This window comes from Lactuca saligna, chromosome 4, assembly GCF_052625555.1.
Source record: "Lactuca saligna cultivar CGN05327 chromosome 4, ASM5262555v1, whole genome shotgun sequence".
Taxonomy (NCBI): Eukaryota; Viridiplantae; Streptophyta; class Magnoliopsida; order Asterales; family Asteraceae; genus Lactuca; species Lactuca saligna.
The window spans coordinates 334,117,227-334,129,932 of NC_136420.1; the positions used below are offsets into that span (position 1 = coordinate 334,117,227).

General features: G+C 33.4%; 2 protein-coding genes and 1 long non-coding RNA gene across 3 annotated transcripts; 1 reads left to right on the forward strand and 2 right to left on the reverse strand.

Moving 5' to 3' along the window:
• Positions 1 to 299: 299 nt before the first annotated feature.
• Positions 300 to 3,317, forward strand: LOC145044165 (protease Do-like 1, chloroplastic). Its single transcript, XM_078993001.1, has 8 exons — positions 300 to 756; positions 1,043 to 1,165; positions 1,615 to 1,786; positions 2,069 to 2,106; positions 2,179 to 2,377; positions 2,475 to 2,627; positions 2,834 to 2,968; positions 3,051 to 3,317. The coding sequence occupies exons 1-8, from the start codon at positions 347 to 349 to the stop codon at positions 3,126 to 3,128; spliced, it is 1,308 nt and encodes a 435-aa protein (XP_078849127.1). The 5' UTR covers positions 300 to 346; the 3' UTR covers positions 3,129 to 3,317.
• A 1,434-nt stretch (positions 3,318 to 4,751) lies between these two features.
• LOC145044166 (carbonic anhydrase-like) lies at positions 4,752 to 8,050 on the reverse strand. Its single transcript, XM_078993002.1, has 9 exons — positions 7,811 to 8,050; positions 7,455 to 7,516; positions 7,000 to 7,143; positions 6,870 to 6,918; positions 5,997 to 6,113; positions 5,832 to 5,885; positions 5,371 to 5,456; positions 5,161 to 5,266; positions 4,752 to 5,067 (listed from the first exon to the last, which is right to left on the reverse strand). Exons 1-9 carry the CDS (start codon positions 8,003 to 8,005, stop codon positions 4,903 to 4,905), a joined length of 978 nt encoding a protein of 325 aa, XP_078849128.1. The 5' UTR covers positions 8,006 to 8,050; the 3' UTR covers positions 4,752 to 4,902.
• A 1,307-nt stretch (positions 8,051 to 9,357) lies between these two features.
• Positions 9,358 to 10,074, reverse strand: LOC145040153 (uncharacterized). The gene is made up of 2 exons (XR_013679867.1): positions 10,017 to 10,074; positions 9,358 to 9,787 (listed from the first exon to the last, which is right to left on the reverse strand). It is a non-coding gene; the product is annotated as an uncharacterized LOC145040153 (long non-coding RNA).
• Between the last annotated feature and the right edge of the window lie 2,632 nt (positions 10,075 to 12,706).

Sequence of the window (12,706 nt, forward strand, 5' to 3'; positions counted from 1 at the left end):
TTATATAACCAAAGAGTAAATTAAAAACCTCCTAACAATTACGGAACCATATCTTCTTTATAAGCATTAAAAGATTGAAACCATTAAATAAATATATCAAAGATTTCTTTCTTTGATCAAGGAGGGGTTAGATGATAACTTTTCATTAATGTTATTATATTTTGTTTTTATTTTTATTTTTATTTTTATTTTTATTTTTATTTTTAGCTGTTAAATGAGTAGCAGTTGAATTAATCTGAAACAATAAGAAAAGATCCAAATTAAACTAATATTGATTGAAATTGCCCAATGTGCATAAAAACAAGTCATCACTCTATGCTTACGCAGCAGGAATCGCAGAACAGGAATGGCTGCATATTCATTCCTCTCCACATACTTCTCTTCTCCGACTCTTCCTCGTCGACTTCCTTCTCCTAATCGTCTCCCAAACTCCACGCTTCCTCTTTCTAGAGACTTCTCGCATCGCAGTCTCCGTAGCACTTGCATCGTTGCCTCTCTTCGCCAAACTGCTCACAGTAACCACTCGCCGGCGCCGGAGTCCACCAATTGTTCTACCTTCAACAAATTCCTAGATTCATTAGTCGTATTAATCACTTCTGCAGCACTTTCCGTCTCTATTTTTGTTACCGATGTTGATTCGGCCGCTGCCTTTGTTGTTACTCCCTCTCGGAAGTTGCAAACCGATGAGCTAGCTACCGTTCGTCTTTTCCAGGATAATACTCCTTCCGTTGTCTACATCACTAATTTAGCTGCCAGGTACTTCTATTACTACAATTTAAGTAAACATCTGTTTTTGTGGCTGTCATTGTGTTTGTTGAATCTGGAACGGAATTATGTGGTCCAACTAAAGGCAAAATTCTGATGATCTAGTTGATTTCGATTCTCATCTGATGCTTTCTATCACGGATCATCGGATAAACATATAGAAATGGCTGATAAAGGATATGATGCTAACGTCAGGCATTTTTGATCTCATGAGCTCAATGGAGATACTGGAACTTTGTTAATTCATTCGTTTTCTGAGTGAAGTTATGTTGTCTAGGCAGGATGCATTTACTTTGGATGTATTGGAGGTGCCTCAGGGGTCTGGATCAGGCTTTGTTTGGGATAAAAAAGGTCACATCGTCACAAATTATCATGTTATTCGAGGTGCGTCTGATCTCAGGTTGGTCAAGTTTGCCTCTTCTCTCATGTCATGGAATATGCAGAGTGAATATTGCTTTTTCATTTAAGACTTGCGATAAAAAAGGTCACACTAAGAATACTGAAATAATCCATGTTATAAACTATAAAGACACTCAAAATCATGGAAGCACCAAATGCAACCGGTGGTAGTAATAGGAGATATAGTTTGCTGATCTATCATGTCTGAGAGGATCTCTCAACCTTCTAAAAACCACATGGTTTAAGTTTAACCTAATAGAGTAGGTATATGTTTCCAATATCTTCGATGATCTTAGTATTTGTATTCCTTGTACACCTTGTACAATGCATAATTCAGTTTGGCAGCTGTAGTTGCATTATCAGCCTTCATCATTTGGATATGTTAGAAGTGCATATGGTATCTTATTGTTCTTCTCTTTGCTGGTAATGAGTTGATTTATGTATAAACAGGGTAACTCTTGCTGATCAGACCACATATGATGCAAAAGTAGTTGGCTTTGACCAAGATAAGGATGTTGCAGTACTGCGTATCGATGCACCAAAAGATAAATTGAGACCAATACCAGTTGGTGTGTCTGCTGACTTGCTTGTTGGACAAAAAGTGTTTGCTATAGGAAACCCTGTGAGTGTGCATAGTTTACACACGTAAAAATACAAGCATAGTATATTATTATATACTTCATACATATATGTTCTGCTAAGTTGCTGCTTCAAATCAATATTTCATGCAGTAGCTCTCCTTGTTAATCCTTATTTGTCATTTTCAATTAAATTTCTAGCATCACAGGGCTCTGATGACTAATGTTAAAGTTCATATATATATATATATATATATATATATATATATATATATATATATATATATATATATATATATATATATATATATATTTTTTTTTTGCAGTTTGGGCTTGATCACACACTAACAACCGGTGTCATTAGGTATGAATTATGCATAGTAAAATACATGTAAAAGTAAAACATTTGTTAATGTATTGGTTTCCTTATTTGTAGTGGGTTAAGGAGAGAAATAAGCTCAGCTGCAACTGGGCGTCCGATCCAAGATGTTATCCAGACAGATGCTGCTATTAACCCTGGTAATAGTGGGGGCCCACTTCTAGATAGCTCAGGAAACCTTATTGGGATTAATACAGCCATATACTCTCCATCTGGTGCATCATCTGGTGTTGGATTTTCCATTCCAGTTGACACTGTAAGTTACATTACTCTAACCTCGTTTTCTCCTAAATTCTTATCTAGGGTTGTGGGGCCTCCTAAATAATTTTCTTTTTATTGAATCATATGTTTAGGTTGGTGGAATTGTTGACCAGTTGGTGCAATTTGGGAAAGTTACAAGACCTATTTTAGGAATTAAGTTTGCACCTGATCAGTCTGTGGAACAACTTGGAGTCAGTGGAGTACTTGTCTTAGATGCCCCTCCAAATGGTCCAGCTGGAAAAGCAGTAATTCCACTTTCTATACAACTTTACCTTTTATCTCTATCATGTTTAATCGATTGCCACGTCATCATCACACTTTCTATATGACTTTACCTTTTTAACCCGCGCAACCCTTTAAACTTTAATACAGTTCAACGGACTGCCATGTCAGCATTGTAATTTTCTATCATTTATTTATTTTACATACACCAATTAACCTGGACCTACAGGGTCTTCTGTCAACGAAACGTGACACGTATGGAAGGCTCATATTGGGTGACATTATCACATCTGTAAATGGAAAAAAAGTCTCTAATGGAAGTGATTTATACAGAATTCTTGACCAATGTAAAGTTGGCGAAACAGTAAGTTCTTTGTTAACTATTGAAGTTATTATTTCTGAAAATTCATCTTCTTTTGATATTCAAGTTGTTTTGTAATGATCAGGTGTCTGTTGAGGTGCTTCGTGGTGACCATGTAGAGAAGATCCCTGTGATACTTGAGCCAAAAGCTGATGAATCATGATTCCTCAAAATGTGAGGTCAGGTTGTGAATTTGTATTTACTATTTATTATGAGAAATATCTCGCACTGTATTATTTGACGTATTGTTTCCTAATAGTGGGTCATGTAAATAGTCTACCACCACAATCATGTATTAACTTCAAACTATATATACTTGTAATCCTTTCAGAATGTCATTATACTTACTTTACTCTTGTCATGTTCATGAATATGTAGCTACCAAGTATTTCTATATCTTTCTTCATTTATTTAGAAGAACTATGAATGAGGTTACATGGTTCCAATTTATTCATAGAAAATGGACTTCTACCTTCCATTGAGGAAATTCATCAACAAAATTGTTTGACCTATATGAGTTTGGCGTTTTATATTTTGATTTCCTTTGATGTTTTGTGTAACGTTATTGCAACAAACTCCAACTATAGTCACATTTATAGACTGACTTTTCAAAATAGAATCAATACAAGAAACGATACCCAAAAGCTTCACTAAATTGATAACACCCAAAATGAACAATACAAAACCCTGAAGATTTTGCTAGAGATTCGAGAGCCTAGCCTCTCCCAAGGCACAAGACATGATTTCACCAAAAAGATGATATTCAGAATTCTCCTCTTCCACTAGGCCACTACTAGCTAATTACTGCTCTAACAGAAATAAAACCTAAATTGCCTAAATTACGCTTCTACTATCAAAGACCCATAATCATTTTATTGAATTTCCATAACTGCCCTTACTAGAATATATGAGGTGTAGCACAAACATGTGGAAAAACATGCAAAATTCAAATATTTGCAACTTTTAAACAAGCAGTTTCAGAACCCGAGATATCCAAGCCCAAATTCCATTGTACAAGGCTCAAATTTTGATTCTCCCCAAATTCAGTGGTTTTAATAATTTCTCTTATTTAAGGGTTAATATCAATAAAAATATCTTATATTTTTGGAGGTTTTCCAGATTAAACCTCAATTTTATATTATTTTTCTAAAAAAGACCTTGCATTTTTTTTTCCCGATTTCGCCCTTTTAGTAGGTTTATTTGTAATCATCCGATTTTAGACAAAAAAAAATTCCGAAAAAACCCATCATTTTTTTTCCCAAAATCTCCCTTAGATTTTTTTTTTTTTTTTTTTTTTTTTTTTTTTTTTTTTTCTAAAAAACCCCCTCATATTTGACAATTTTCGAGAAACAAATTGATGGATTTTTTTGGAGAAAAAGTAAAAATCTGAGAGGGTTTTCGGAAATTTTTTTTTTTTTGAGGATTTTTCTGGAAAAAAATGTGTAAAACCAGAAGATTACTAGTAAACCTACTAAAAGGGTCAAATCGGAAAAAATGAAAAAATGCAAGGTCTATTTTAAGAAAAAGTTAAAGTTGAGGTTTAATCCGGAAAAACCCAAAATATAAGGTTGTTTTTTTATGATATTTAACCCTTTATTTAATTTGTAATGTAAATAGCATGAAATGAGATATTTCCACATGCTATCTTTAGGTAGGAGATTTTAGTTAGTTAGGCATAATTTCTAAATTTTGGTTAATCTCGCCTAAATTAGCAGTGTCCTATTATGCATAGAAAAATCATTCCGAAATATAATTAATATAAGAAATGATAGATTAAGCATATGCATACATATCAAAGACTTGATTTATTATATCAGAAGAGGTTCAAACTTGAAAGACCAGAATTATTACAAGTAGAGATGGTAGGTGAAATTCAAGTGGAACAAAAGAGTGAAGGGTAAAGATGGAATTATATAAAATACAAGTGTGAATATCAATCAAGCAGAAGTAGTAGGAGAAAGTCCAAAATCAAGTCCCCACAGCTCAAATGTCCCATTAACAAAGTCATAGTGTCCACCCTTAAGTGCCAGTGTTTTCTTCACTAGTCCATCTCTTACAAATGGGTAAGTCAACAGGTTTGCAAGAGACAAATTGACTGCCTCCTGCAAAGTCAACACATAGATTATTAGTTCTTAAAAAAAAAAAAAAAAAAATCTGACTATTAACCTCATTGAAGATTAATTACTATTATTTACCTTTTCACAGGTTACACATTGATCATCAAGAGTTGAACTGGTATGCTCTGCTTTCACCTTTGACTTTGCAGGGAGAGCAACTTTGACCCAGTCCTCGATGAAATCACTGCCATATCAACGTGAAGGAATTGAAGATAAAACAAGGGTAAAACAGTCATTTTCATCAGGTCATAACTTTTTTTTGCATATAGAAAGGTGAATAAAACTTACGTAACGTGAGGTCCTTCGTCTGGGAAGGTCATTAGACCCTTGATCCCACCACAACGGCTATGTCCAATTACAACTATTTGCTCCACCTGCATGATCATATCATTCAAATCAATAACTTTTAAAAATGTCTCATGCACGAATTAGGTAGTGTTTTTTTTTCCCATTAACTTTTTGTTTGGATAAATGATGTTTAAAAATAATATTTGTGAAAAAGGTTAGGACTATGTTTGTCATTATTAGGAATAGTCAAAATATGTTTGGCTCACCTGTCAACCCTTTCTTATCTAGTTAATATATTGATAAGATTACAAAAACTCGTAGTAAAATAATGATCTAATCTTTTTGAATAAGCAAGTTAGGAGGTGATAAATCTGTTAGTGTTACCATTTGACCCATTATTAATAACTACAGTCCGACCCGATCCGACCCGACCCATTTTCAAGTACATGGGTCGAAATTACCTTGAGATGCAGAACTGCATACTCAACAGCAGCTCCTACTCCAGCATATTTAACCTATTTTTGCAAGTAATCAAGAAAACCAATAATTAAGTTGTAATTCTTTAGATAATGATTATTATTATTATGATTTATGATGATGATAAACAATTAAAACTGTGATCGAACCTTGTCAAATGGAGGAACCATGTTGGCTACATTACGGACAACAAATGCCTCGCCAGGCTGGAAATCCAACACGTGTGATGGGCAAACCCGGGAGTCTGAGCATGCAAACACCATAAACTGCACACATATATATCATTGGCACATGTTAAATGTTAATAGCATCCTACTTTCATTTCTTCATGTTATAGCATTCTACTTTTAAAAAATTAGAAAATGATTGGATGGGATTTTAAAACATATAATAATGTCCTAATAGGAAAAAAAAAAGAGTGAAAGTAGATTTTCTAAAGTACAATGTCTTCATAAGAAAAAGAGTAAATTACATTTTTGGTACCTGAGTATAGCTTGCTTTTTCAGTTTTGGTCCCAAAATGTTTTCTCTTGCAGTTTGAGTCCTTATTTGAGGTTGTGTAACGTTTTTGGTCCGTCCCCAAATGACTACTTTTGGGACCAAAATTGCAAAAATCAACTATATACTTAAGGACCAAAAGTAGTCATTTTACTTGGAACAGGGACCAAAGACGTTACAAGAGTCTTAAATAAGGACCAAAATTGCAAAAGAAAACTTTTGGGGCCAATTGCAAAAATTAGCTACTCTTAGATATAGATTGCAAAATTAGCTATGTTTGGTAGATTAGCTGAAAAGCTAACTGTTAGTAAATAAAAATTGATGTTTGGTAAAACTAACCGATAAGCTAGTTGAATATGTAAAATGATAAAAAAGGGCATGTAGAAGATTGAGATTTTTTTTTTTAATTAAAGGCTACAAGCTGCGTTTTGGTTTGCCAAACATGACAACCTTAAAAAGCTCAAAAAATAAGATAGCATGCCAAACATAGTTTTACTCTAAGAATTTTTTTTAAAAGTACACTACCTTTGGGCTCTGGCCTTTTGAAAGTTCATCATACAAAGCTGGATTAGTTCTGCATATAACTCCACCACACGAGCATTTAGTAAACAACAAATCTTTATAAAAAAATATATATTTATCATAAAAATCTTACATATATTTTTCAGTCTTGAATTTCGCAAATCCAGTTTTGATCCTCTCAACAGGGTCAAATGCTGGTTTGGAGTTTGGTGTTTGAAGCTCAGCTGTGATTGCATCAATTTTTGCTGCAGCCACAGGTGCCAACTCTCCCTTCTCACTGCAAAACCATCATTAAATTATTTATAATATTCATAATTTATTTAATCAAATAATAAAAAAGTTGTGGGACGTTGGAAAACTGTTACCTTTAATTAAGTGAAATTGGGAATTATTTAGCCTTTTAGACTTATAAGAAGAACATGTGGTTTTGACAAGGGTGTACGTAAAACGACTTTCAAAACAATTTATAATTTAGATTATATACCAACTTTAAAACACTCAATATTTATTGGTTTATTATGTAAATCTATATCAAAATAAAAAAGACCCATTACGCACATAAAGTAAAATCTATTAATATATCTTTACCTTAGAAGTTTTTTAAGTGCAGCAATGGCCTCCTCATACGATTCGTTTCCCATGTCTCCTCTCTGCAATATATCACATTTCAGAATTCCATTCTCTATATAAATATCATCTTTCAAAATTCACAAAAAAAAAAAAATCGTCATTTATTTATTAACGAGATTTCATCAGTTTCGACATTGTCTTTATGGCTCTTTTTAATGCTATACGTCTCTTGTGTGCTTTTTCGTGTCTCATTAAAATTAAAATTGATTGGCTAAAGCTAACTCCCATAAATGTAGCGAAACAGAAAAATGTTAAAAGAAAAAAAAAATCATAAACTTTAAAGTAGTTAAGTAGTCTCTATAAAATATATATACCCAAGTGGGGGTGATGATCGGAGTTGGGGCAGCAAAAACGGGCTGATTACGGATGAGGCTTGGAGTAGAAGGAGGAGGTGTGGAGGATGATGAGGTGTTGCTCAGCCTTGCAATACAAGTGGGAACGGTGGCGGAGGGTTTCTTGAGAGATGGAGTGTTGAAATTGGGTGTAAATGCGGCGGCTGTTGCAGACATTGATCACCACAACGGTGGAAGAGGTTGATGTGATCAGTCGTCGGAGTTTTCATTGGGGTTTTATACTAATTCCATCTCTCCGGTTTTTGCATGGATAATATGAGGGATCAGGTTTGGACGTACCACAAAACTCCACGTGTCACCCCTCCATGCATATTTTTTTAGTTTTGTATAAAATAAGGGTAATCATTAGAATGATTAAAAAAAAGGACATATGTCATTAAATGATAAATTTCTAATACTTATTTAACAAAATAATCCATTTCACTAAGTGGACATTGAGAAAAGTCTGAAATGACATTATACTTTTAAAAAAATGATATCATCTCACAAACAAAAGTCGCCTTTTTTTCTTGTAAAAAAAGAGATTTTTGTGGTGGATGTTTATAAAGCAAAATTTTGTGAAGCAAAGACAGTTTGCAAAATGAATGGTATTTTTGTGATAAATATTTAAAATATGGTTATTTTCTAACATGACATCCATTTTCGGTATTTTTATGATTAACCCATAAAATAAGAAAGTTAATTCGTGCTCAATAGTACAATATGCAAAAAAATGTCTTTGTTTTATCTGACAAAAAATTATTGTATGTGAATTAAGCTTCCATAAAATAATATATTAAAGATAATTATAGTAATTTTTCATTTTTCATAATTCAGTTTTATTGAAACATGTTACTTGTTTCTTCAAATGCAATATCTTTGATATCAATAAAATCATATTGGATTTGCAAACATGTACATTCTTAAAATAATTTAAAAGCATTAGATTTAATGTCTCTAAATTATTTTGAAAATATTATCTATGCTATTGTGTCCCGCGATTTCTAAATGAAAACCCAATAAGGTTTAATTAAATTCGTTTAACTTGTTTAAAGAAGCTAATTAGGATTATACACAAAATAATAATAATAATAATAATAATAATAATAATAATAATAATAATAATAATAAACAATCAGTTTTATATCATGGGGTCCACGACAATCGATGCAGTCATATTATGACAAATCAAAATTCTAGTACGATTATAAGCATAATACGTAAAAATTCAACAACGTTTTAGTTAATTTGTCATGATGTAACGATCAATACGTATCATAGTTTGTATATAATATTATAAATGTTCATTAAAATATAGTTGGGAATGGAACGAGTGATAACAAAGGGGGATAAGGTGTTATCTATAGCATATGGTGGATGGCGATGGAGGTGGTGGTGTGGTGCTATCTAATTGGATATACCTGTGTTTCTATTCCAAAATCTATGGATCACCTTCATTTCTAGCATTATCTTTTTATGATAATTTGAGATAAATACATAAATAATTAAATATACATTGAACTATATGATTTTTCAATTGAACTAAAGAGCTAAGATCGATTTTTTTTTTTTTTTTTAAAATTACAATTTCAACAATTGAAGTTGGAATTTTAATTGAGTAACAACTTACATAAACTAGCATAGTTGGTATGTCGAAGCGCGTGTTGCGAAGTCTAATATCACTCATTGATTGTTTCGTTCTTTTCAGCTACTGCAGTCACACTTGTCACTGCCACTATCTTCATAACAATTAGCACCGTCTCCATGACTGTCTAATTTTCCAATGATAGTACTATTGGAGATAGTAGCATTGGAGGCGGTGGTGATCGTTATAGAGATAGTGGTGGTGGTTGATAAATCGCATGATAGCAACATTGACAAGAATAGGCATGAATTCCCACATCATTACACATTGAGTTCGTGTTGGTGTTTCATGATTTGCCTCTCCTATGATGATTCCTTGAAACAAATGCAAAAAATATCAACTACAATACATAAATTTAAAGAGCTATGATCCTTGTGACAAAACGTAGTGTATCAAAGTGTACTTTTGTACTTTTGTACGATAAAATATATTTCTAATGTAAAATGGAAACTTTCAACAGTAAAAAAAACATTTCAAAGAAAAAAGTGGTACAATCGATAATAAATTTTGAAAAAAATGTAGTTATTGTATCAAAAATCTTACATCAAAGTTGTACCCAAAGTGCATCTACATATTTTGGTATAGATCGGATGCAAGTTCATGTGGGTAATGTGTTAACATGCATTGAAAAAGCCCTTATAACGTGTGTTGTGTGCCGTTTGAAATTGTAACATGTCGACATTCTTTTGTCATGCTTACAAAATTTCTTCTGTTCGTTTCATTATTTTATTTTTTTTATTTAATCATTATATACTAATAGAGACAATATTGATGTTTCTATTCTAAATTAAATAATTTGAGCATATGCTAGTGGGATAGAAATATGATGACACTGGGCCATAAGGTATAAATTTTGATGCATGAATATGGAGGTTTGCAAAAATCCCGAAACTCTTGATTACATCCCTCGTTAGGGTAGTTTGTAAAAATACACTTAAGAAACATCTCAGAAACTAAGTTTAGTTATTTTTTTAAGTTGTGGAAAGTTAACGGTGTCAAAGTCAACAAAACATCTCAAAAAGTTGTAAAAGGGTGGTAATATTTATCATAACAATGATCAAGTGATATATATAATCAGTCTTCTAAAATGTATCCTCTACTTCTTGTAAAGTCACTAAAACCTTTAATGTGAGTACACATCAAATTCAAGTAGGCATTAAATTGTCTAGTGAGCATATCCGATGTTAATTTATTAAGAGTAAGAACATAATAATTTATCTTATTCGAATCAAACCTCTAAAAAATTATTTAAACACTTCAAACATGTTGGACTTTTAATAACCCAGAACAGAATAGGGTACTATATGACCGAAGTATCAAACGTTCTCATAGGCTAAACATTAGTTTGCAAAATATCTAAACTAGCTCAACATAACAAAAAGCAGCTAAGTTGGTATGGAAGAACTGTTGCACCACAGGAAATCCTTCTCTATACAAGTTCTCGAACGAGGTTTTTGAACAGAACTTCGATAGGCGAGAGGTGTAAGCAGCGCGAGGTGTGAAGCGATCTCGTACTAAACGAAAGAACTTTCACTTTCCATTACCAACCCGATCTAGCATTCGAAACATGCTAAGAGCTTTAAGCCAACAGGCATACTAACTCGCTAGCTAGCAAGCTAGCAAAGCCCCCTTACTCACGTCTTCATTGACAGGAGAGTATGTCGGGCAAAGAAAGGCGTCTCGCGGTCCTTCATGACACCAGAGTTGGATTAGACTTTGGACTTGATCAAACTCTGGCTTACCTGGGTAAGCAGTGAACAATTCATTAAAATGGTATGTAATGCATGTTTCTATTCACAACAGTTTTGTCAATCTCAACATCCAACTCACAAGGTAAATGGCATACGACTCTTGGGTAGTGTCGTATTATAACAGACCCTAAGTAGTATTCTTCATATTAGGCACTCATAAGCCACCCTAAGCCACACAAGGGGTAGCTAGCCCACATGTGTACCCGTTGTGGAGAATATCTAAAACCCAATTGCTTAGGAATACCTCATACCGGATTATGTGAAATTCCTCGTGTGAGTTGGCTACCTGAATCTCTTGGTCACCACCATCCTAGCATGAATGCATGGATGCGACAAGTAGGGTGTTTAATTTTTTTTTTTTTTTTCAAAATATAGCATTTAGCTTTATGTTAAAAAAAGCATTTCATAAAATATGATTTCATGAAAGCACACATAATCCACATTTCAAGTAAGTTTACATATAATATCATATGAAGAAAACCATGGAAATAAAATAATGTAGGGACGTGTACTCATGGTAAACTCGCCTCAAGACCTTAGCAATGAAACGACACCATCTTCAAGTGAAAGCTCTTCAAACACCACCTATAGTTAACAACTAAATGTTACTAAATGACCAAAAACCCTTAAAAAGGTTCCTAACTTCTATGCTTTAATATGATGAAAGTATATCTTTAATAGGTTTCGAGAAGGTTCAAAACATTCGACTGAAAAACGATGATTTTTGGAAAAAGTTTCATTGTAATGGCAGATGACATTATCGTATTAATGGAGGGTTTACTATAGCCCTATCGTGACATTATGGTGGAACTTGTTGTATCATGTTGGTAGAGTTCCAACTCTTTCTCCTATCCATTCTATACATCTTATTTGTCTCATAAATCAATTTGTCCCAACTTTTGTCAACTTTTAACATGCATATATTAAATTTTGAATCGTATAAACCTCCTCACTTAACTTATTAAGTCCATTAAAACCATTCCAAAGTTCTTAAGTGTAATTCCAAGTTTTGGGTGTTCCTTTTTAAGTAAATTTAATAAATTGAAGTTAAATTTATGGTGGCCACGACATGGCCAAAGCAAGAGTTTTCGTAGCCCTTAAGTTGGCGCCACGATGTGGCATATATCGCCATGACGTGGCCATTATTTAAGGAATGGGAGGGCTAGGGTTGACCACCCTTAGCCTCAGTCACTCTCCCGCAGCCTCCAAAAGGAAACCCTAGCCTCCATTGCTAATCTTTGAGTTCTTGTGTGTCTTGGTGGTATTTTGAAGAAGAAGGCATCTTTGAGCTTGGTTCCAACAAGAAAATCGTCTCACCAACCTTGAGCATGTTTCTGGACCATTATAAGTCCCCAAGATCCAACCTTTATGTTATTTACCTTTAGATCTCGCCCTTTTTCCCTAAATCTTCTTGGTGTGAGAATTTGGATGGTTAAATCTCATAGAGTTAGCAACTTTAGGGATCTATGTGATCATTCTAGT